Below are 21,380 nucleotides of genomic sequence, written 5' to 3'. Positions count from 1 at the left end.
GGCGTGTGAGCCCCGGGAGCACACGGGACAGAGCGAGGGAAGACGCAGGCAGAGCTGGACTTGGAGAACTGCAAGCCAAGAAACAGCACAGCTCAGCTGGCTGAGAGCCTCCAGGAGCTGGGCGAGGGTGGGGAGACACCCGCAAGCTTCAGAGGGAGCAGGGCCCTCGGGACACCTTGGCATCTCAGCTCTAGGACCGGAGACAGAGGCTTCTGTTGGGATTCGCAGCAGCAACCACCGGAGACTCTGTAACAGAGTCTGGATGCTCTTTCTCAGGACTTGTTAATGGCCTAAAAGAGGAGATCTCGATGGCCAACTGAGGGGACTGGCAGGCCTCATCAGTTGGGACCTCAGCGAGGTCCTGCTGTGCGTGCGCCACCAGCTTGGCAGGGACCGGGGCAGGTTCACAATATCAGATGCCCTCATCCTCTGTCCCCGGTCCCAGGGAGTCATGGGAGCCACAAGTGTGGGTCTAGAGTGGAGGCCATGCAGACTGCAGGTGGGGCTGGACATGTCCATCGAGGACTTGCCCCCGCCGCTTTCCCACACACCATGTTCACCCATCACCAGTCATGGCCTCCAGCACCGTCCAGCTGTGTTTCCAGCCCTAAACACTGTTTAATTTTAGGTGAAATCTCTGTGTTCTGTGTGTCTTGCTATTTTTCACATATGTTCATGAGTCAAATACTTTTTCTTCTGACTATAATTAGCATTTTTAATATAAGGCTTCTTTTCACAGTGAAGTTTAGGATTCTAATGTAGAACATTTTAAGAAGAGCTGTAACAAAAAATACCAAAAGGGAAAAAAACGATTTTGCCTTATATTTTTAAGTTATTACTATATGCCGTTTAATTAGCAACGTTAAGATTTCTTACTGTTTGCATGTCATTTACACCTGATTTTATAGAGAAGGCAAGGTCCTTTGATAAAGCAAAGTTAAGTGGAAACATCACTGCAAAGATATAGGATAGTTGAATAATTAAGTCGGAAAAGGTGAATGACTTCAGCTCTGAACTGTGTACCCCTGAAAGAATAACTTGTCTCTATTTTTGTTATTTTTAGAAATACGAAACCAAACTGACTTACTGAGTCTTAGTGGAAAAACACTCCGCGTGGCAGCAGGCTCTGCTCCCGCCGTGGTGGACGGCCCTGGCTCCGCCCTCTGCCGCTACATCAACCTGCAGCTCCTGAACTCAGGCCCGCAAGGTAAGCCTCCCCAGCCGCGAACCCCTGGGGAGGCGGGTCGGGGGGCGCTGGGCGGCAGGGTTCCTTCCACTTGCCGTATCTCACGTGGTGCTGTGTAGCGTGCACCCCGTGCTGCTCCGGGGACACACTCAGGCTTGTGTCTCTGTGTTATGTGGAAACACCTACAGCCAGCTTGGTCAGCAGATAAGGTAAACTGGTAGGTCAACATCACAGCTACATGAAGCAGAATTAAGTACTAAGGCTCTTAAATTTTTTCTTTTCCTGGGAAGTGTTCTGAAAACTGTTGTTCATGCATTGGTCAGCAGACTGGATGGATGCTTATTTTTCCTTGATATTTTGGGGCCCCCATTGTGCACATTTGTTTCCAGAGTGTCCCTTCCCCAACTACGGATTTTTATGTCCAAGGGCATTTCCTTTCCCTCTGGGAGGCGGTGTGGGCTGTCTACACACTGGATGCCTCCCCCCAGGACACCGCTGGCTCTTGGAGCCCCTGCTCTGTACAGGGTTCAGCAGCCGGGGGGAGGGGGAGGGGGGGGTTGGTTCTCAGGAACTAACCCAGTACTCGTTTCTTCCATAGAGTGTGTGAAGGGAACCGTGGGCACGCTCCTGCTGGAAAACCCCCCTGGGCAGAACGGACTCACCCACCAGGGCCTCCTGTATGAAGCAGCCAAGGTGTTTGGCCTTCGCAGCAGGAAGCTCAAGCTGTTTCTGAATGAGACTCAGACAGATGGTGAGGACACGTGTACACAGATGGGGCAGCACTGGCTACACTTCCTTCACTTCTATTCGTCTTCTGTTGAGAGTGGTGTTTTTTAATGTTTGTTTTTGAGAGAGAGCGCACACAAGTGGGGGAGGGGCGGAGAGAGAGAATCCCAAGCAGGCTCTGCACCATCAGCACAGAGCCCGATGCAGGGCTCAAGCCCACCACCCGTGAGATCATGACTTGAGCTGAAACCAAGAGTCGCACGCCCAACTGGCTGAGCCCCCAGGCTGCTCCTCCATTTTTGAAGCCACTTCCCAGCACAGCCAGGCCACTCACTGTTCTGCCCCAGCCTTCACTCCCTCGTCAGCCAGATTTGAGCAGAAAAGCTTTTCTTTCTTTAAGAATTGAAAGCTTGGGGTGTTTTCGGGACTTATCTGTGCATGCATCCCGGCCTGGGCATGCATGCGGCTGGCTAAGTTACGCAGTACTCGTTGTCCAAGGACATGCTGTCCTCGACTCTCCTTCCCGGTGTTGAGCCCTCTGTTGTGTCCTGTTGCCACAGTTTTGGGCCCCCGGCAGCTGTGGGGATTTTGTTTGCCTGAGTGTTTAAAAGCGATGCTTATGCTTTTCCACCCTGGGTGAGCTCCAGGTCAGACAAACCAGAGACAGGCACCTTCTGGGAGCCCTGGAGGTGCCTCCTAATCAGGTTCAGACAAACACCTGCTCTGTTCCTCCTGGGACTATGGGACCTTGGGCTGCTGTGTTCAAGTGCACCGCCAGCCAGTGGGGGCAGGGCGCCAAGCACAAGTGTGACAGCACGGGTCTGCCTATGCTTGCAGGTTGCCTTTTTCTTGATCCAGCATTCATGTGGTTGTAGTCAACGTTTGGTTGTTTCTAGAGTTCTGACAACGTTGGTTCTCTGTGATGTTTCTGAGGAAGTTCCGTGTAAAGAAGCGTTTCTCTAGATCTTAGGGGACGCTGTCAGCCCAGGCCCATCTAAACTCCATTACTTGGGGCCCCAGTCGTGCATGAGGGCCAGAGTCTCATGGGAACGTGCTGTGTCCGTCCCCACCCTCCTGAAGTCGGGATGTCCGCAGCGCTGCGTCTCAGGAGGCTCCATGGGACAGTCTGGTCTTTGCCTCCCCAGCTTCTGCTGGTTTCAGGTGTCCTTGATTGTGACCCCATCATTCTGACCTCTGTCTCTGTGGCCAGGGTGCCTCCTACTCTTGTATGTTCCACAATTTCCAGGAACTGGAACATGGGCATATCTTTTGGAAGGCCCGTTTTTAAACCCACTACATTCTCTTAACCGTCTTCTGGGTGGTGAAGGATCTGCTGCCGTGGGTTCCTGATTCTGGCCACAGGTTTTGGAGGGGCCTGGGGTTCTTGAACTTCCTAGTCTGTGCACACCCCAGGCTTTTTTTGTTTCACTTCGGTAGCCATTTAGTGCCGAAAGCTATAGGTCACCAGGACCTCCAGGAAACCTTAATGTTCAGGTACCTCTTGGGAGCCATGATTTTTGGCCTCTGGATTTCCCTCATGTTCTTCCCTTGCTTGGCTACTTTTTTTTTAATTAATGTTTTATGTTACACTTTCAAATTTTCTGCTACATCGTTAGAAATTAAAGCCTCTTTTGCAGCTGCTCCTGTCTAACCAGGCACAGCCATGCCCCTCACATCAGTGCCTCAGCCTGTTCGTCTCCCCTGGTGGGGTCTCCTCCCACGACGATGTCCACATTCAGAGCCCCCACGGTGACATTCACAGGCTGCCCAGCCATCAGCAGCTCCTTTCACGGCTCTCATATGTGGTTTGGTGGGAAAGGCCAGCTTCCTGGTCTGTTCAGCATGGGTGAAACTTCCTCGTCCCCACATCTGCAGGCCCCCAAGTGCAGCTGAGCCATAGACGTGACAAGGTGTCATTGTCTCTGGTTCGGTGCAGGTGCAGGCACCTGGCCCACGCAACCGGGGCAGAAGCACATTTGTGTGAATCAGGCCCTGACATTACTACCTCTGACAGGGTGGGCCTCGCCTGTGCCCCCACTGCCTCCTCCCTGTGCCATGAGGCCGGTGGCCACACCAAGCTCAAGAGACCTTGAAGGCTGAGTGACCCAAGACCACTGAGAAGCCTGGGGCTCTTTCCAGCCCAGTGTCTCTGCCCATCCTGTATCCCCAGCCACATTTCATTGTGCTGTTCCTCTCGAAATCATTTTTCATAAAGTAGTAATAATTCAGTAAATTAGAAGGATCATGGGATGCCTTACAGTTTTAGAAACTCACGGATGGCTTCCTACTTGTTCCACTAGGTGCTCACTGTCCTCTCCAGGTCCTGTCATGATCTGTCTATAAAGGAGGCAGCTCCGAGGGTAATTTCCAGAATCCCTGCTTGTCCTGGCAGAGAAAGGTGGTCCTACCCTTTGAATCCAGATCTGCTGGAAGCAAAATGCACCCCAGGGGGCAAAGAGCGTTTCTAGTGTTTCTTTACTCTCTCTCTCTCTCTCTCTCTCTCTCTCTCTCTCTCTCTCTGGGCTTTTATCTATTCAGTGTGTTTTTATCAGTTACATTTGTTTTATACTTTTAGATACTCAGAGTTTTTCTCTTTGGCTATATTGGCTCCTATATTCTTTGACATCACCCTTCAGTCTCTGGTAACTGTGTTCTGGCTTCGAAAGATGTTAGGGGCTTATCGCACCCTTATACTTCCCCAGACCTGGACACAGCAATTCCCCCTCTGTTAATATTTAGAGACCATGAATCTGGGTCCAGCTAGGCATGGCTTCTAAGCCTTCTCTGTGGAGAAGGCTTATACTTCCCCAGACCTGGACACAGCAATTCCCCCTCTGTTAATATTTAGAGACCATGAATCTGGGTCCAGCTAGGCATGGCTTCTAAGCCTTCTCTGTGGTCGTAGGAAATACCTGTTTGGGGCAGGGTGTGCACACGTCTGGGCTGGTGTGCCAGGCTGGTTAGGTTGAGGGAGTCCCCCAGAAGGTCCACCCAAGACTTCTCACCCCAGCTGTGGGGAGTCTGGGGCCTTCGACAAACTCTGGAAAAGACCACACGAGACCACTGTCACTTCTGCCACCAATTGTAAGTTCAGAGGATTTCCCAAAATCACCCTTGGCCTTGATAATTTGCTAGCAGGACTCACAGAACTCACTGGCACCTATTGCACTTAGAACCACATTTGATGTAGGAAGAGAATAAAAGCTAGAACCAGGCAAAGGAAGAAGTACAGAGTGCCTAATCTGGGAGGTTTCCAGACACGGGGCTTCTGGTTGCCCTCTCCCAAGGGGTCGTGAGCAGTGTGACCTCCTCCAAGCCCCAATGCGTGACAGTGGATTACCACCAGGGAAGCTCCCCAAACCTGGGGCCAGATTTATAGTGAGGCTTCATTACATGGGCCTCACGGGTTTATTGCCCACGTGGCTGCTCTGTCTCAGGTGATACCACGTGACCTAAATCGTGTGTCTGGTCTTTCTGGTACGGCTGGCTCCGCCCTGAGTCACCTTATTAGCAGAAACTATCAGGTGTGTTCAGGGCCCCCCAGAATTAACAAAATACTCCTGTCGCTCAGGAAGTTCCAAGGGCTCAGAGGTTCCCTCAGGAGCTGGGACAGAGGTCAGACCTCTGAGGGTGAGGCCAGATTTCTTCACACAAGCAGTCAGCATTTTTAAAATATTCATACAGAATAGGTAGAAAACTTATTTTATTTAAATCTTCTTTCCATTCTAGAAATTACAGAAGAAATCCCCATGAAGACTTTGAACATGAAGACTGTGTATGTTTCTGTGTTACCGACAACGGCAGACATCTGACCTTCCTTATCGATGTGGCTGAGTCGGCCTCCCCCCACCACATGGCTGTCCCCTGTGCACACACACTGAGCGTATCCCTCCAGGTGCACACATCATGTGCTGCGTCTGGTCTGAAACTGAACTGGGGTCGATCCATCAGGTGACTTGGAACGTCCGGTAATGCTCACACTTGGCCCTGGGCACCTTCACAGTCATGCTGGCGGAGGTGTCACCTCCACACCACAGAGCTCACTTCTGCGCTTACAGAAGGGGTCTATTGGCGTAGTCTATACATATCATTCTGTGGCCTTTCAGAACTTGTTTGAGACCTCCGGAAGGAACGTGTTAAGTATTTCTGCTACCTGGATTTTCCTGGGTAATTTGATGGTATATTTTAAGTTTCAGTAAATCAGAACAATAAACAAATTTTCTCTCAGATAATAAATGTTTTAGAAGTAATTCATTCTCCCATAGTTGAATAAAACTTCAAATTTGTAATCTTTAAGGAACACAAAAACTTAATAGCAACCTCTTTCTTAAGACGGCAGGCACCTGGGTGGCTCAGTCAGTTAAGCGCCCGACTTCAGCTCAGGTCAAGATCTCACAGTTTGGGAGTTCGAGCCCTGCATCAGGCTGTCTGCGGTCAGTACAGAGCCTGCTTCGGATCCTTTGTCCTTGTCTCTCTCTCTGCCCCACCTTCACTCACACTGTCTCTCTGTCTCAAAAGTAAATGTTAAAAAAAAAAAAAAAGACACTGGGCTAGGACACCTGGGTGGCTCAGTCAGTTAAGCTCAGTCATGATCTCACAATTCGTGAGTTCAAGTCCCACTTTGGGTGAGCCCTGCTTCTCTCTACCTCTCTCTCTGTCCTTCACTTGTGCCCTCGTGCCCTCCTCTCTCTGTCTCCAAAAAAAAAAAAAAAAAACTACACATCTAATTTCACTTCTTCCCAAGATCCCATGTGTCCAAGGAGCAGATGCCAAGACGAAATCAGCTTCAGGAGTCTACTGGGAGGAACAGACGGAGGATAAAGGGAGGGCCAGGCAATGGCGAATGAACATGCATGTGGGTCTGGCACCTGTGGACACAGAAGAGGAAGGACAGAAGGTTGATTAGAAAAAGCCCAGACTGCAGGGCAACCCTGGGAAAGTCCTGGTCAGGCCAGGATTCCTTGTAGAAAAAGTCCTGAGTGGGGCAGACCTGGCTCTGTGGCCAGAGTAGCAAGGGACAGCATAGCCTCTGCACCAATGCTCCTGCATCAGGGTCTCTTGCACAGGAGCTGGTTGGTGCGTCTCTGGCCACTACAATAAATTCTTTCAAGTTCACAAAGTTGAAGGGGAAAAAAAACAGAAAAGAACAAGTGTTGGCCGGGATCAGAAAATTGGAACCCTATGCACTGTTGGTGAGAGTGTGAAATGCTGTGGTCGCAGCGGAGAACGAATTAAAGATGATCCAGCAATCTGGATCTATACCCCAACGAATTGAAAGCCAGATCTGGAAGAGGTATGCAGCACAGCCAGGTTCACCGCAAAATTACTGTTTATTTGGTGTGTGCCCAGAGTGGAGTATCACTCAGTCTTTGAGAGGAAGGATGAGCTCTGGGGACATTCTGCTGAGTGAAAGACAAGCACTCCAGGATTCCAAGATGGTGAGGTCCCTGGAGGAATCGGACCCTGAAACAGTGTACAACTGAGCTGCCAGGCCACAGGGCAGGGAGGGGTGTCCAGTGGGAAGAGGAAGAAGCCCTGGAGGTCTTTTCCTAATGGTGAGTATAGTTAACACCTGCTAAACGGTACCCATCAAATGGTTACGTCGGTAAATTTTAGCAGTTTGTTACCATGATTTTAAAATATTTTTAATGTCAAAGGGACAGAAGCCAACCTGAATGTGGACAAAAAAATAACTTAGTGTTGGATGAAAATTGAAAGTATAAATTAAATTTCCAAAGTCCATGCAGATATAAGTGGTGGACCACATGAGGGAGAAGTGACAGCTGCCTTTGTAGACAGCCCCTCAGTGTGGTGCACCCTGACTCCCCCTACCTCAGGAGTGGGCTGCACGTAATGACTTACCTCCCACGGGTGGAGATGGAAAGCCAGCAGAAAATAACTGCCCAGTTCAGAAACCGGCAAACACTACATCAGACAGGTGACAGTAGTTACTGTCAGCCACGACAGCATACGCTGCTGTTGTGATGAGAATGGCTCTTCACCTATGCGGCCACTGGAGAACCTGTCACCCAGTCTAACCATGAGGAAGACGTCAGACAAACCTGGAGTGAGAGACGTTCCACACAGTACCTGACTCAGCTGTCAAGGTCGTCAAAAACAAGGACTGTTTGAGGAACTCAGACCAGAGTGCACAAAGCGGACATAAAAGCTAGATACGATGTGGCATCTTGGATGTGATCCAGGAGCAGAGAAAGATCTTTAGGGACAAAATGGAATCCCAATAAAGTATGGAGTTGAGTTAATGATGTATCGTTGGTTCAGCAGCTGTGCAGAATGAACCTTAATGATGTAAGATGTTAGCAATGGGGTAAAGTGAGTGTGGGGTACTTTTCTAGGAGTCAAACTTCTAAAAATAAGTTGTATCTTTAGTAAGCGGAAGAAAATGAAGTTAAAATCTATGTATAATGGTATCTAAAAATATGAAATGCTCGGGTAAATTTGGCAGAAGAGCGCAGTACCCGTAACCTGAAAATTATAAAATACTGTTTCAACATCATGAAGAAAACCTATATAAGTGAAAGATCATGTCACATGGTATCAGTGGGCTAGGGCTGCCATAAGGAAACCCCACAGACGAGCAGCGTAAACAACTGCTTTTGGAGGCTGGACATCCAAAATCAAACACATCCGTGAGTCTGGTTTCTCCTGAGGGCTTCCCTCAGCTTCCCTGTGTCCACTCCAGGCCACCACCTCTTGTCAAGACAGTCCTGTTGGGTTAGCGCCCCGGCCTTATGACCACTACCTTCCTAAAGGCTTCATTCTCAAATACAGACTCATGCGGGTTAGGGCTCCAACATGAATACTGAAGGAACAATTCAGTTCATGATGATGGTCATGGATCCACAGACTCAATATTGACCGTTCTTCCCAATTGATCTATAGATTCAGTGTAATCCCAATCAAAATCCTTGCAGAGTATTGTGCTAAGCAAAAGAGAAAAATTAAAATACCATATGGTTTCAGTCATATGTTGAATGTAAGAAACAAAACAATTGAGCAAATGGAAAAAAAAGGGGGGGGGGGAAGCAAACCAAGAAAGAGACTCTTAAGTACAGAGAACAGACTGCAAGTCAACGGGTGGGGGCTGGGGGAACAGGTGTGCGGATGAAGGAGGGCACCTGTGAGGAGCACCAGGTGACGTATGGAAGTGCTGAATTGCAATACTGTGCACCTGAAACTAATGTTACACTGTGTGTTAACTATACTTGAATTAAAATTAAACTTTTTATAAGTCCCAGCAGGGTTTTTTCATAGACATTAACAGGCTAATTTTAGAATTATATGGAAATGCAAAGGATTTAAAAGCCAAATAAACTTTCAAAGAGAAATAAAGGTTGGAGGGCTTAAATAATCTGATGGCAAGACTTAGAAAACAATAAATAAGGCTATGGAGGGGCGCCTGGGTGGCTCAGTCAGTTGAGCGTCCAACTTCAGCTCAGGTCATGATCTCACAGCTCGTGAGTTCAAGCCCCTCATCGGGGTCTGTGCTGACAGCTCGGAGCCTGGAGCCTGCTTCGGATACTGTGTCTCCCTCTCTGCCCCTAATCCACTCGCATTCTGTCCCTCTCTCAAAAATAAACATTAAAAAAAAAAACCTTTTTAAGGGAAAAATAAGACTATGGAATTGGCATAAAGATAATAAATAGATCATTAGGGCAGAGAAGAGAATCAAGAAACAGACCTACGTATATATTTTCAATTGATTTTTTTTAATGATGCCAAAGACATCAATGAGAAAAGGATAATCTTGTACCGCAGCAGTACTGGAACGAGCAATTGTCGTAGACCTGCACACACACAGAACCTCAACCTATACCTGTCCATTTGCAAAAGTGAACTCAAAATACCTGAAAATATAAACATAAGTATAACAAAGATACAATGCATATATTTTTATCACAATAAAAATGTTAACAGAGAACTAACTGTAAGAGCTCAAATTGATCCATTTTCTATAAGAAAACAGGAAAAAAATCTCAGTGGCCTGGTGGGTAGGTAGAATAGCCCCCCAAAGGTACCTACATCTGAATCCCTGGTGCCTGCAAATATAGTAGATGCTAAAGAAACATCGCAGATGTGATTAAGGGTATAGACTTGAAGATTAAAGAGATTATCCTGATATATGTGGGTGGGCCCAAGCCAACCACAGGAGACCGGGCCAAGCTCCCTCACGAACATGCTTAGTATTGAGATCCGTTTGAAAAACTCATGTGGGCATTTCCAAAAGCTGGACCAAAGGATGCAAGTCTCTGGTCTATAACTCAGGGAAATACCTAAAACTGAGCAAGAAGATGAGTTTGCCCACTGAAAGAATGGGACAAAGAAAAATGGTCTGAGCAGCCCTACCACCTTGTTTTAGAAGAAGCAATTAGTGAAGGTTTTGGAAATGGAAGGAGAGTTTCAGAAAGAACCCGAGTGATCTCCTAAAACAAGTACTGGAGGAAGTCACCTGTGTTGGGCAACTGCAGACCCCATCATTGGTGGGAACGAAGGTGCAGTGCTGTGGCGGGTCAAAACGGACAGTGGCGCGTGGCAGCTGAGAAGGTGGAGAGGGTCTCTGTACGGCTCTTCCCTTGGAGGGAAGAGATATGGGGTGCAGTCTGGAAGTGCATATTTCTTGGTGAAAACTTCACCTGTGGATAAAACTAAAGACAGGGAGCTGTCTTGCATCTCCGTCTTCCTCGCCCAGATCTCTGTTTCTCACAACTGCCACCCCTAAACCTTCAAACCACATCACCCTGAGGTGTGTCCCATAGGACTGGTCTCACCTCTGTGCTCCCACATTCTTCCCCACCAGCAACCTTGACCCTTGTAAGCTGGGTTTCGGCGAGTGACACATGTATAGATCGTTGCATAAGAAGCCCTCTCCCCCTCCCCACAGAGCATCACCTTTGTCTAGAAACAAACAGTGGGGTTCTTTGTGCACCACCTAAGGGACACACTGCACAGTCTCCTGGGTGTCTTCCCACAGAACTGTATTCCAAGCCTTAGCAACAGGTAGCCTAACGCACTATCCACGCCCATAGCGTTACCATGTTGATTCCGTGGCCGCTTGCTGAGAAACGTTGAAGCCCCGTGATGGTGAACACAGAGGCCATCTCTCACCACTTGGTGAACAGCGGTGAACAGCAGCAAAGCCCCCAAAGTCAGACGGCATCGACTGCCCCTTAGCAGGTCATGGGGGATCCGTGTCAAGACCCCACTTTTCCCAGCAAACCAGGGGCTCCTGCTCAGTCATCATGAAATCGGTGCTTTACCACAAAATGCACTTGGGAGAGAGACAGGACAAGGGACAGAAACCAGGGAACTTTACCCATATTCAGCCAGCGGAGAGCAGAGGGAGCCTCCTCCCCAGGCTGGGAGTCACAAACAGATCTCTTAGAGAAACTGAGGCCTCTGCTTCTCTTCCCTACGTGATCGAGGGCACCTGGCAAACTGGTGAGTCCTCAGTGGATACGAATGCAGTGAGTCTCCTGCTTTTGCTGTGACTCAGTCATGACAGTCTGTGAACTCCGCCTCCTGGATGTGTGGGCTTACATCTCACATCAGTGCACTAGCCGTGGGCCCGTCCGCTTCCCATTACAGCTTTTTACCAAAGAAAACCAATGACCAAAAGGAACCCTGCTTGCAAATCTGTCTGCCCTTCTCTCTCCTGCTATGTCCTATGTCTCTGTCTCTGTCTCTCTCTCTCTCAACCTCCCTTATCTTCCTCATCAGAAGCAAAGCAGCCCCTCCTGACAACTTGTGGCTGATTGCTCCTAGCTGCTGACAGGCTCTGAGTCCCCCAGCAGGAGCCCCAACGGGGCAGCAGCCTCCACAGCCCACCCAGGAGTCAGGAGGAGTGCTGCTTTGCCTCAGCCAGCCTCCAGAGCAGCAGGAGAGAGAACACATTTCTGACGCCAAAAGCTCCTACTCACAACTGTAATTTCATCCATTCCCACGACCCAGGACCATTGCCTCTGAGCCACTTGAGACTGTGAGGCCCTTCCAGCTCTCCATGAAGGCTGCCCACCCAGTGTAGACACCCCCCAGGGTCCTGTCCTACCTGTACATGAGCAGAGCCTGGGCTGTTTCACCGGCTGGGCCCTCCACCCTGGGTTCTGCCAGTTACTGGTGTTGAAGCAAATGAACCAACCTTTTAGAATTTCTAAAAGGAAGAAGAAGAAGGAGAAGAAGAAGAAGAAGGGAAAAAAGAAAGAAAGAAAGAAAGAAAGAAAGAAAGAAAGAAAGAAAGAAAGAAAGAAAGAAGAAAGAAAGAAGAAAGAAAGAAAGAAAGAGAGAAAGAAAGAAAGAAAGAAAGAGAGAAAAAGAAAAAGAACGGAAGGAAGGAAGGAAAGAAGGAAGGAAGAAAGAAGAAAGGAGTTTGAAAATTTTATTCAAACCCAGGTGAGGCCAGCTGCCTGGGATGTACAATCTTCACAAAGAAGCAAGAGCTCCGGAGAAGGAATGTGTAATATGTGATATATGTGTTCTTTGTCACATCAAGAGTCACAAGGCATCGGGGCGCCTGGGGAGGCTCAGTTGGTTTCAGCTCAGGTCATGATCTCACAGTTCGTGGATTCAAGCCTCGTGTTGGGCTCTGTGCTGACAGAGCAGAGCCAGACTAAGATTCTCTCTCCCCCTCTCTCTACCTCTCCCCTGCTCATGCTCTCTGTTTCAAAATAAATAAACTAAAGTAAACTAAACTAAACTAAAATAAAATAAAATAAAACAAAACAAAATAAAATAGTTACAAATCATTGTGATGAAGGACATTTCAGAAAATTACAGACTTTATCTTATGCTTCTAGTACGTGCAAGGTTGCAGGCCTCAGAGGTGTGGCAGCGGGACTCAAGAAGATTTTTAGTCTCATCCTTAGTTTGAAATGTTTCTTTTAGGTTATTTTCCAAAGAAGTGGATGTGCAGTGTGTGCTCAGAGCAGAAACAGCCCTGATCTGAGGGTTTGCAGAAGTTGTTCTGACCCTGGGAGAAGTGTAGCCTCCCTGAGACCCACCAGCAGGAAAGGTTGAAAGTTTCCTGTATCACCGGACCGAACTGGTTCCGACCTCAGGCTCGGGTGCTCTCCGCCAGAAAATCAACACTTGAGAGACGAGTGATGGTGGGAAAAGAGAGGTCGCTTTACTCAGGAAGCCAGCAACCTGGGAAGAAGGTGGACTAATGTCTCGAAGGCCATCTTCCCCTTCCAGACGAAGTGGGAGGGTTTTCGAGGGGAAGGTGTGGGGAATGGGAGGGGGCTGCGTGCAGGAGAAGCAGTGCCCAGGAACAGCATCTTCCTTGGAAGCGTCCAGATTCAGCCGGGAATCAGGCATCCAGGTGTCTCTTGTCAAGGTCACCGCAGTCAGTGCAGGCTCTGAGTGTGGTCAGGCCTCATCTTGCAGAAATCTTGGTCCTTCGCTTCCTCAGGGCCAGCGGTCTGCGGGACCCCAAGGGAAGTAGGTTAGTTCTGTCTGCAGGTGAGGAGGGCATGGGCTTGAAGCAGGTGTGTGTTAAACGTGTGGTTGGAGCGTGTTACAAATCCCAGGTAATCCTTCCTCCGTCTGTACAGAATGTGGGTGGAGGTCCATCTTCCAAAACTGCTTCAAGCTGTGTTGGGGTGCAGAGGGGGCTTTGCAGTGGACACAGCTGATGAGGCACAGGACATGACTTCTGGCCCATTGTTCTGAGGCAGAGGGCACTAGATATGATCTTTTACAGATTGGGCACCACGAGACATGATTGCCCTTACGCCGAGTATTTTCAGGGAACAGTAACAGTGTAGACAAGCCCAGAGCATGGTCGCCAACGCATCCGAGCTGGTCTGTGAAAAGGAACCTCCAAGCAGCACAGTTTAAATAAGACCCAAGAACTGCAACAAGAAACTAAAGAGAATCCTGCTGCTTGGAGAGGAGCAGTTTTCCCCCTTGTTATTAGTTTTATTTTCAGCTTCTGGCAGAGGCAGAACAGGGAGTACATGGGGCACTGATCTGGTGTCCGTCCTTGGGAGGTAGATTTAGGAATTCCAGTGTCTGCCTGTCTTCTTCCCCCTCTTCTCCATTATTCTATCAGGGAGGGAGTCCGGTGTCTTAAATTTTTATTTATCCTTCTCTGTCTGGACCATCAGGTGGGTCCCTTCCCATGAGGTGTCTGTATCATAAGACATATTTACATAAGGCCATCAATCTAATCAACAGTGCCAGTGTGGGGTAGATATAACCCTGAAAAAGGCGCTGACCTGTTGCCAGTGTTCCATTCAGCCACTAACCATTGGTGCAGCTCGTCATCGCGTGGAAGGTCCAATGCGTCTCCCGGATGCCACCCAGCCCTACAGGATTCCATCTGACCTCATCAGGTGCCAAGTGGCAGCTGTCCTGGCCTTGTTTCTACCTTTCACCTCTGCTGCATTGCTGCCACAAATGTTCACATACAGATTTCCTCCTGGACTTGTGGTTCCATTTCTTTTAGGTACTTGCCCAGGAGTGGAATTGCTGGGCCATATGATAACTCTCTGCTTAACTTTTTGAGAAACGTCTACAACTGTTTTCCCGAGGAGCTGTGCCATTTTTCATTCCCTAGCATTGTATAAGGATTCCATCTTCTCTACATTTTTGTTAGCACTCCCTGTTATCTGTCTTTGGACTACAGCTGTCCTAGTAGGGTGAAGTGATACCTCATCGTGATCTTGGTTTCAGTATCCTGATAACTAATGATATTGAGCACATTTTCATGTATTTATTGGCCATTTTTATATCTTTTTTGGAGAACTGTCTATTCATCTTTTGCTTATTTTAAATTGGGTTATTTGTCTTTTAACCGTTGAGTTGTACCAGTACTTTATATACTCTGGATACAAGCCTCTTATAAGATATATGACTTATAAATTTTTCTCCCACTCTGTTGTGTGATATTGTTTTTATAATAAGAAGTATACATTTGGGACAGAGGAGCCAAGATGGCAGAGAAGCATGGAAGTTTTTTGTGTGTCTCACATCCATGAAATACAGCCAGACCAACACTAAACCATCATGCACACCTAGAAAATAGATCTGAGGATTAACACAACAATCTGCACAACCTGAACCACAGAATTCAGTAGGTACGTGGCGTGGAGAGGTTAACTTGGGGAATGAGAAGCCGCGGGAAGGGAGTTGCTTTTGTGGGCAGAGGATGGAGATGGGGTGTGGGGGAAGAATACGGGAAAAGCACCCCTCCCCAAAAGCAGCTGGAGAGAAAGTGGAAAATTGGAAACAGCCACAGGGACTAAACTAAAAAGGGAGAAAGGAGAAAAGGGAAAGAAGAGGGTTTACATTCCATTAAGACTGTAAACAAGGGGTATGCAAAGGCTGAACTCCGTAGCTCAGTACCTGGTGGTGCTCTGGTGGGAAGGGCAAATCCCCAGGAACAGAGTGGGGTCCGGGAGGTTCTCGGGCCTCACAGGGAAAAGCGGTTCCACTGATGGAAGGACATTTGGTAGAGACTGTTGAAGCCACCTGGTCCCAGAAGACCCCAGAGAATGGCCACATTCACTGGTGCTGGAACAAGGTTGTTAAGGGCGAAGCCTGGTGCCAGATGTGTGTTGTGATTTTTCCATAATCCCTGAAAAGCTGCTCCTACACTATCTCGCAAACTTTTTCTGGGGCAAGCTGGCACCTGGCTGCAGTCTTGGGGCACTGGCAGCAGCAGGATCCAGCAAGCATTCTTCGGTGCAGCTGACGTTGGGCCATTGCTCATTCGGCCATTGCTTGGTGAGACCCACCCCCACAGAGGGGTGGAACAGGTCAAAGCCACAGTGCTTCAGAAATAAGGCGCCGGGAAAACAGCTGCATCTGAGACAAAACTCAGGAGAGAGGTACCACCTGGGGCTTGGTCACGGACAGTGAAAAAGTGGGGAGTGGACAAAAGCTGAAGACAGAGGATGGGTGTGCGATGGCTGTTTGGGGAGAACAGAGTTCGGATACTACAGACTGGGTAGCTGGGTGACGGCCATTTTCACTGCTCTCGCACATGTGCATACGCACCTATGAACCCCACAACACTCCACCCCAGTAGGCTAGCAGCGCCATCTAGTGGAGAGCGGAGCCATTACACTGAGCTCCACCCAACTGGGCCAACATCACTCTTCAAGAACACAAGTCTTACCGCCTACTTAGTTTATGGGCTATAAACTATAAACTATAAAGCGCTTCATAGTCTGACTTCTACGGGAAAACAAAGTAATTTCAGTCCTATTTCAATCTATTAGCAGGTCTATCTATTTAATTTTTTTTTTCACTTTTCTTTTTTTTGAATACAGAAAGAAAAAATTAAGTTTTATTTTCAATTTTCATTAAAAATTTTTTCTTTAATTTTTTTACTATATTTTTTACTTTCGTGTAAATTTTCTCAAATTCTGTTTTACTTCCATCATTTTATTCTGGTCTACTTCAGTGTATTCACTTTTTCAAATTTTCAAACGGTTTTCTTTTTCTTTTTCTTTTCCTCTTTTATCTTTTTCATTTCTTTTCTTTTTCTTGAATACAGAAAGAGAAAAACTTCATTTTACTTTCAATTTCTATTAAAAATATTTTTTTAATTTTTTACTATATTTTTGCTTTTATGTAAATTTTTTCAAATTCTATTTTACTCTCATCATCTCATTTTAGTCTACTTCAGTGTATTCATTTTTTCAAACTCTCCAACTATTTCCTTCCCACCCCTTTTTTCCTCTAATCTGTCAAACCACTTTCAACATCCAGACCAAAACACACCTAGGATCTAGCTTCATTTATTCAATTTTGTGTGTGTGTGTGTGTGTGTGTGTGTGTTTAATTTTTTAATTTTAATATTTTTTAATTTTAATTTTTCTACCTCATTAATTCCTTTTCTCCCTTCAAAATGATAAAATGAAGGAATTCACCACAAAAGAAAGAGCACAAAGAAATGACAGCCAGGGATTTAACCAACACCGATACAAGCAAGATGTCTGAACCATAATTTAGAATCACGATAATAAGAATACTAGCTGGAGTCAAAAATAGACTTCTGCAGAGATAAAAGAAGTAAAAACTAGTCAGAATGAAACTAAAAATTCTATAACTGAGCTGCAATCACAGATGGATGCTGCAGTGGCAAGGATGGATGAGACAGAACAGAGAATCAGCAATATAGAGGACAAACTTATAGAGAATAACAAAGCAGAAAAAAAGAGGACAAAAGAGCACGATTTAAGAATTAGAAAAATCAGTGATTCATTAAAAAGAAACAAGATCAGAATCATAGGGGTCCCAGAAGAGGAAGAGAGATAAATAGGGGTAGAGGGTTATGTGAGCAAATCATAGCAGAAAACTTCCCTAACCTGGGGAAAGACACAGACATCAAAATCCAGGAAGCACAGAGGACCCCCATTAGATTCAACAAAAACCGACCATCAACGAGGCATATCATAGTCAAATTCACAAAATACTCAGGCAAGGAGAGAATCATGAAAGCAGCAAGGTAAAAAAAAGTCCCTAACCTACAAGGGAAGACAGATCAGGTTTGCAGCAGACCTATCCACAGAAACTTGGCAGGCCAGAAAGGAGTGGCGGGATATATTCAATGTGCTGAATCAGAAAACTATGCAGCCAAGAATTCTTTATCCAGCAAGGCTGTCATTCAAAATAGAAGGAGAAATAAAAAGGTTTCCAGACAAACAAAAATTAAAGGAGTTTGTGACCACTAAACCAGCCCTGCAAGAAATTTTAAGAGGGACTCTCTGAGGAGAGAAAAGATGAAACTATACATATATATATTATGTGTATATATATATATGTATATCTTTTATATATATGTATATCTTATATACATATATATTATATTTGTGTATTGTATGTATATAAAATATTGTGTATTTTATATATACATATATGTATATATATACATATATGTATATATACATATATATATAATATGTATTATGTATATATACATAATACATATAATATAATATACATATATATGTATATATACATAATACATATAATATATATAATTATATATAAATATATGTATATTTGTATATATTTGTGCATATATATATGTACATATATATGTATATTTTCATCTTTTCTTGATATATATATATATATATATATATATATACCATCTTCATCTTTCTTGGTGTGTGTGTGTATATATATATATATATATATATATATATATATATATACCAAAATCAACAAAGATTAGAAAGGAGCAGAGAACACCACCAGAAACTCCAGCTCCACAAGCAGCATAATGGCAATAAATCCATAACTTTCAGTACTCACTCTAAACGTCAATGGGCTCAATACTCCAATCAAAAGACATAGGGTAACAGAATGGATAAGGAAACAAGATCCATCTATACGCTGTTTACAAGAGACCCACTTTAGACCTAAAGACACTTTCAGGTTGAAAAGAAGGGGATGGAGAACCATCCGTCATGCTAATGGCCAACAAAAGAAAGCCGGAGTAGCCATACTTATATCAGACAATCTAGACTTTAAAGTAAAGACTGTATCAAGAGATGCAGAAGGGCATTATATCATAATCAAGGGGTCTATCCACCAAGAAGACCTAACAATTGTAAACATTTATGCACCAAATGTGGCAGCACCCAAATATATAAATGAATTAATCACAAACATAAAGAAACTCATTGATAGTAATACCATAATAGTAGGAGACTTCAACACCCCACTCACAGCAATGGACAGATCATCTAATCAAAAAATCAACAAAGAAACAATGGCTTTGAATGACACACTGGACCAGATGGACTTAACAGATATATTCAGAACATTTCATCCTAAAGCAGCAGAATATACATTCTTCTCCAGTGCACATGGAACGTTCTCCAGAATAGACCATATACTGGGACACAAATCAGCCCTAAGTAAGTACAAAAAGATCGAGATCATACCATGCATATTTTCAGACTACAACCCTATGAAACTCAAAATCGACCACAAGACAAAATTTGGAAAGGTAACAAATACTTGGAGCCTGAAGAACATCCTACTAAAGAATGAATGGGCTAACCACGAAGTTAAAGAGGAAATTAAAAGGTGTATGGAGGTCAATGAAAATGATAACACCAGAACCCAAAACCTGTAGGATGCAGCAAGGCCGTCATAAGAGGAAAGTATATAGCAATCCAGCCTTCCTAAAGAAGGAAGAAAGATCTCAGATACACAACCTAACCTTACACCTTAAGGAGCTGGGAAAAAAAGCAAATAAAACCCAAAACCAGAAGAAAACGGGAAATAATAAAGGTTAGAGCAGAAATTAACGCTATTGAAACCAAAAAAAAAAAACACAAAAAAACACACAAAAAAACAGTGGAACAGATCAATGAAACCAGAAGCTGCTTCTTTGAAAGAATTAACAAAATTGATAAACACTAGTCAGTTTGATCAAAAAGAAAAAGGAAAGGACCCAAATAAATAAAATAAAAAATGAAACAAGAGGGATCACAACCAACACAGCAGAAATAAAAACAATAATAAGAGAATATTTATTGGCAATTATATGCCAATAAAATGGGCAATCTGGAAGAAATGGACAAATTCCTAGAAACATATACACTACCAAAACTGAAACAGGAAGAAATAGAAAACTTGAACAGACCCATAACCACTCAGACAACACAAAGAAATAACAGGCATCCAAATTGGCCAGGAGGAGGTCGAACTTTCACTCTTCGCAGATGACATGATACTCTATATGGAAAACCCAAAAGATTCCACCAAAAAACTGCTAGAATTGATTCATGAATTCAGCAAAGCGGAAGGATATAAAATCAACGCACAGAAATCGGTTGCGTTCCTATACACCAACAATGAAGCAACAGAAAGAGAAATCAAGGAATTGATCCCATTTACAGTTGCACCAAAAACCATAAAATACCTAGGAATAAATCTAACCAAAAAGATGAAAAATCTATACACTGAAAACTATAGAAAGCTTATGAAAGAAATTGAAGAAGACACAAAAAAATAGAAAAAGATTCCATGCTCCTGGATAGGAAGAACAAATATTGTTAAAATGTCGATACTACCCAAAGCAATCTACATATTCAATGCAATCCCTATGAAAATAACACCAGCATTCTTCACAGAGCTAGAACAAATAATCCTAAAATTTGTATGGAACCAGAAAAGACCCCGAATAACCAAAGAAATCTTGAAAAAGAAAACCAAAGCAAGAGGCATCACAAGCCCAGACTTCAAGCTATACTACAAAGTTGTAATCATCAAGACAGTATGGTACTGGCACAAGAACTGATACTCAGATCAATGGAACAGAATAGAGAATCCAGAAATGGACCCAGAAACGTATGACCAACTAATCTTTGACAAAGCAGGAAAGAATATCCAATGGAATAAAGACAGTCTCTTCAGCAAGTGGTGCTAGGAAAACTGGACAGTGACATGCAGAAGAATGAACCTGGACCACTTTCTTACACCATACACAAAAATAAACTCAAAATCGTTGGAAGACCTAAATGTAAGACAGGAAGCCATCAAAATCCTCAAGGAGAAAGCAGGCAAAAACCTCTTTGATTTTGGCTGCAACAACTTCTTACTCAACACGTCTCCAGAGGCAAGGGAAACAAAAGCAAAAATGAACTACTGGGACCTCATCAAAATAAAAAGCTTCTGCACAGCGAAGGAAACAGTCAGCAAAACTAAAAAGCAACCGACAGAATCGGAGAAGATATTTGAAAATGACATATCACATAAAGGGTTAGTATCCAAAATCTATAAAGAACTTAATCAGACTCAACACCCAAAAAACAAGGAATCCAGTGAAGAAATGGGCAAAAGAAGGAATAGACACTTCTCCAAAGAAGACATCCAGATGGCCAACTGACACATGAAAAAACGCTCATCACTCATCATCAGGGAAATACAAATTAAAACCACAATGAGATACCACCTCACATCTGTAAGAATGGCTAACATTAACAACTCAGGCAACAACAGATGTTGGTGAGGATGCAGAGAAAGAGGATCTCTTTTGCATTGTTGGTGGGAATGCAAACTGGTGCAGCCACTCTGGAAAATAGTATGGAGGTTCCTCAAAAAACTAAAAATAGAACTAGCCTACGACCCAGCAATTGCATTACTAGGCATTTATCCACGGGATACAGGTGTGCTGTTTCAAAGGGACACATGTACCTCCATGTTTATAGCAGCACTATCAACAACAGCCGAAGTATGGAAAGAGCCCAAATGCCCATCGATGTATGAATGGATAAAGAAGAAGTGGTATATATATACAATGGAGTATTGCTCAGCAATCAAAAAGAATGAAATCTTGCCACTTGCAACTACGTGGATGGAACTGGAGGGTATTATGCTAAGTGAAATTAGTGAGTCAGAGAAAGACAAAAATCATATGACTTCACTCATATGAGGACTTTAAGAGACAAAACAGATGAACAGAAGGGAAGGGAAACAAAAATAA

The 21,380-nt window shown here is 44.9% G+C and overlaps 1 protein-coding gene across 6 annotated transcripts in view; it reads left to right on the top strand.

Moving 5' to 3' along the window:
- The window catches only part of IARS1 (isoleucyl-tRNA synthetase 1), a 67,274-nt gene extending 61,108 nt beyond the window's left edge, over nt 1-6,166 (top strand). For 4 of the 6 annotated variants that reach the window (XM_042965267.1, XM_042965268.1, XM_042965269.1 and 1 more), the window contains 3 exons: nt 1,064-1,207; nt 1,785-1,937; nt 5,642-6,166. In XM_042965267.1, coding sequence (XP_042821201.1) covers nt 1,064-1,207; nt 1,785-1,937; nt 5,642-5,724 — 380 coding nt within the window. In that variant the 3' untranslated portion in view covers nt 5,725-6,166. The remainder of the gene's footprint in view (nt 1-1,063; nt 1,208-1,784; nt 1,938-5,641) is intronic. The other 2 variants (XM_042965271.1, XM_042965266.1) reach the window with 1 other exon arrangement.
- Nucleotides 6,167-21,380: the final 15,214 nt, after the last annotated feature.

Source organism: Panthera tigris, chromosome D4, assembly GCF_018350195.1.
Source record: "Panthera tigris isolate Pti1 chromosome D4, P.tigris_Pti1_mat1.1, whole genome shotgun sequence".
Taxonomy (NCBI): Eukaryota; Metazoa; Chordata; class Mammalia; order Carnivora; family Felidae; genus Panthera; species Panthera tigris.
The sequence above is the reverse complement of the archived record's forward strand: the minus strand, read 5'-3'. Positions and strand labels throughout refer to the sequence as shown.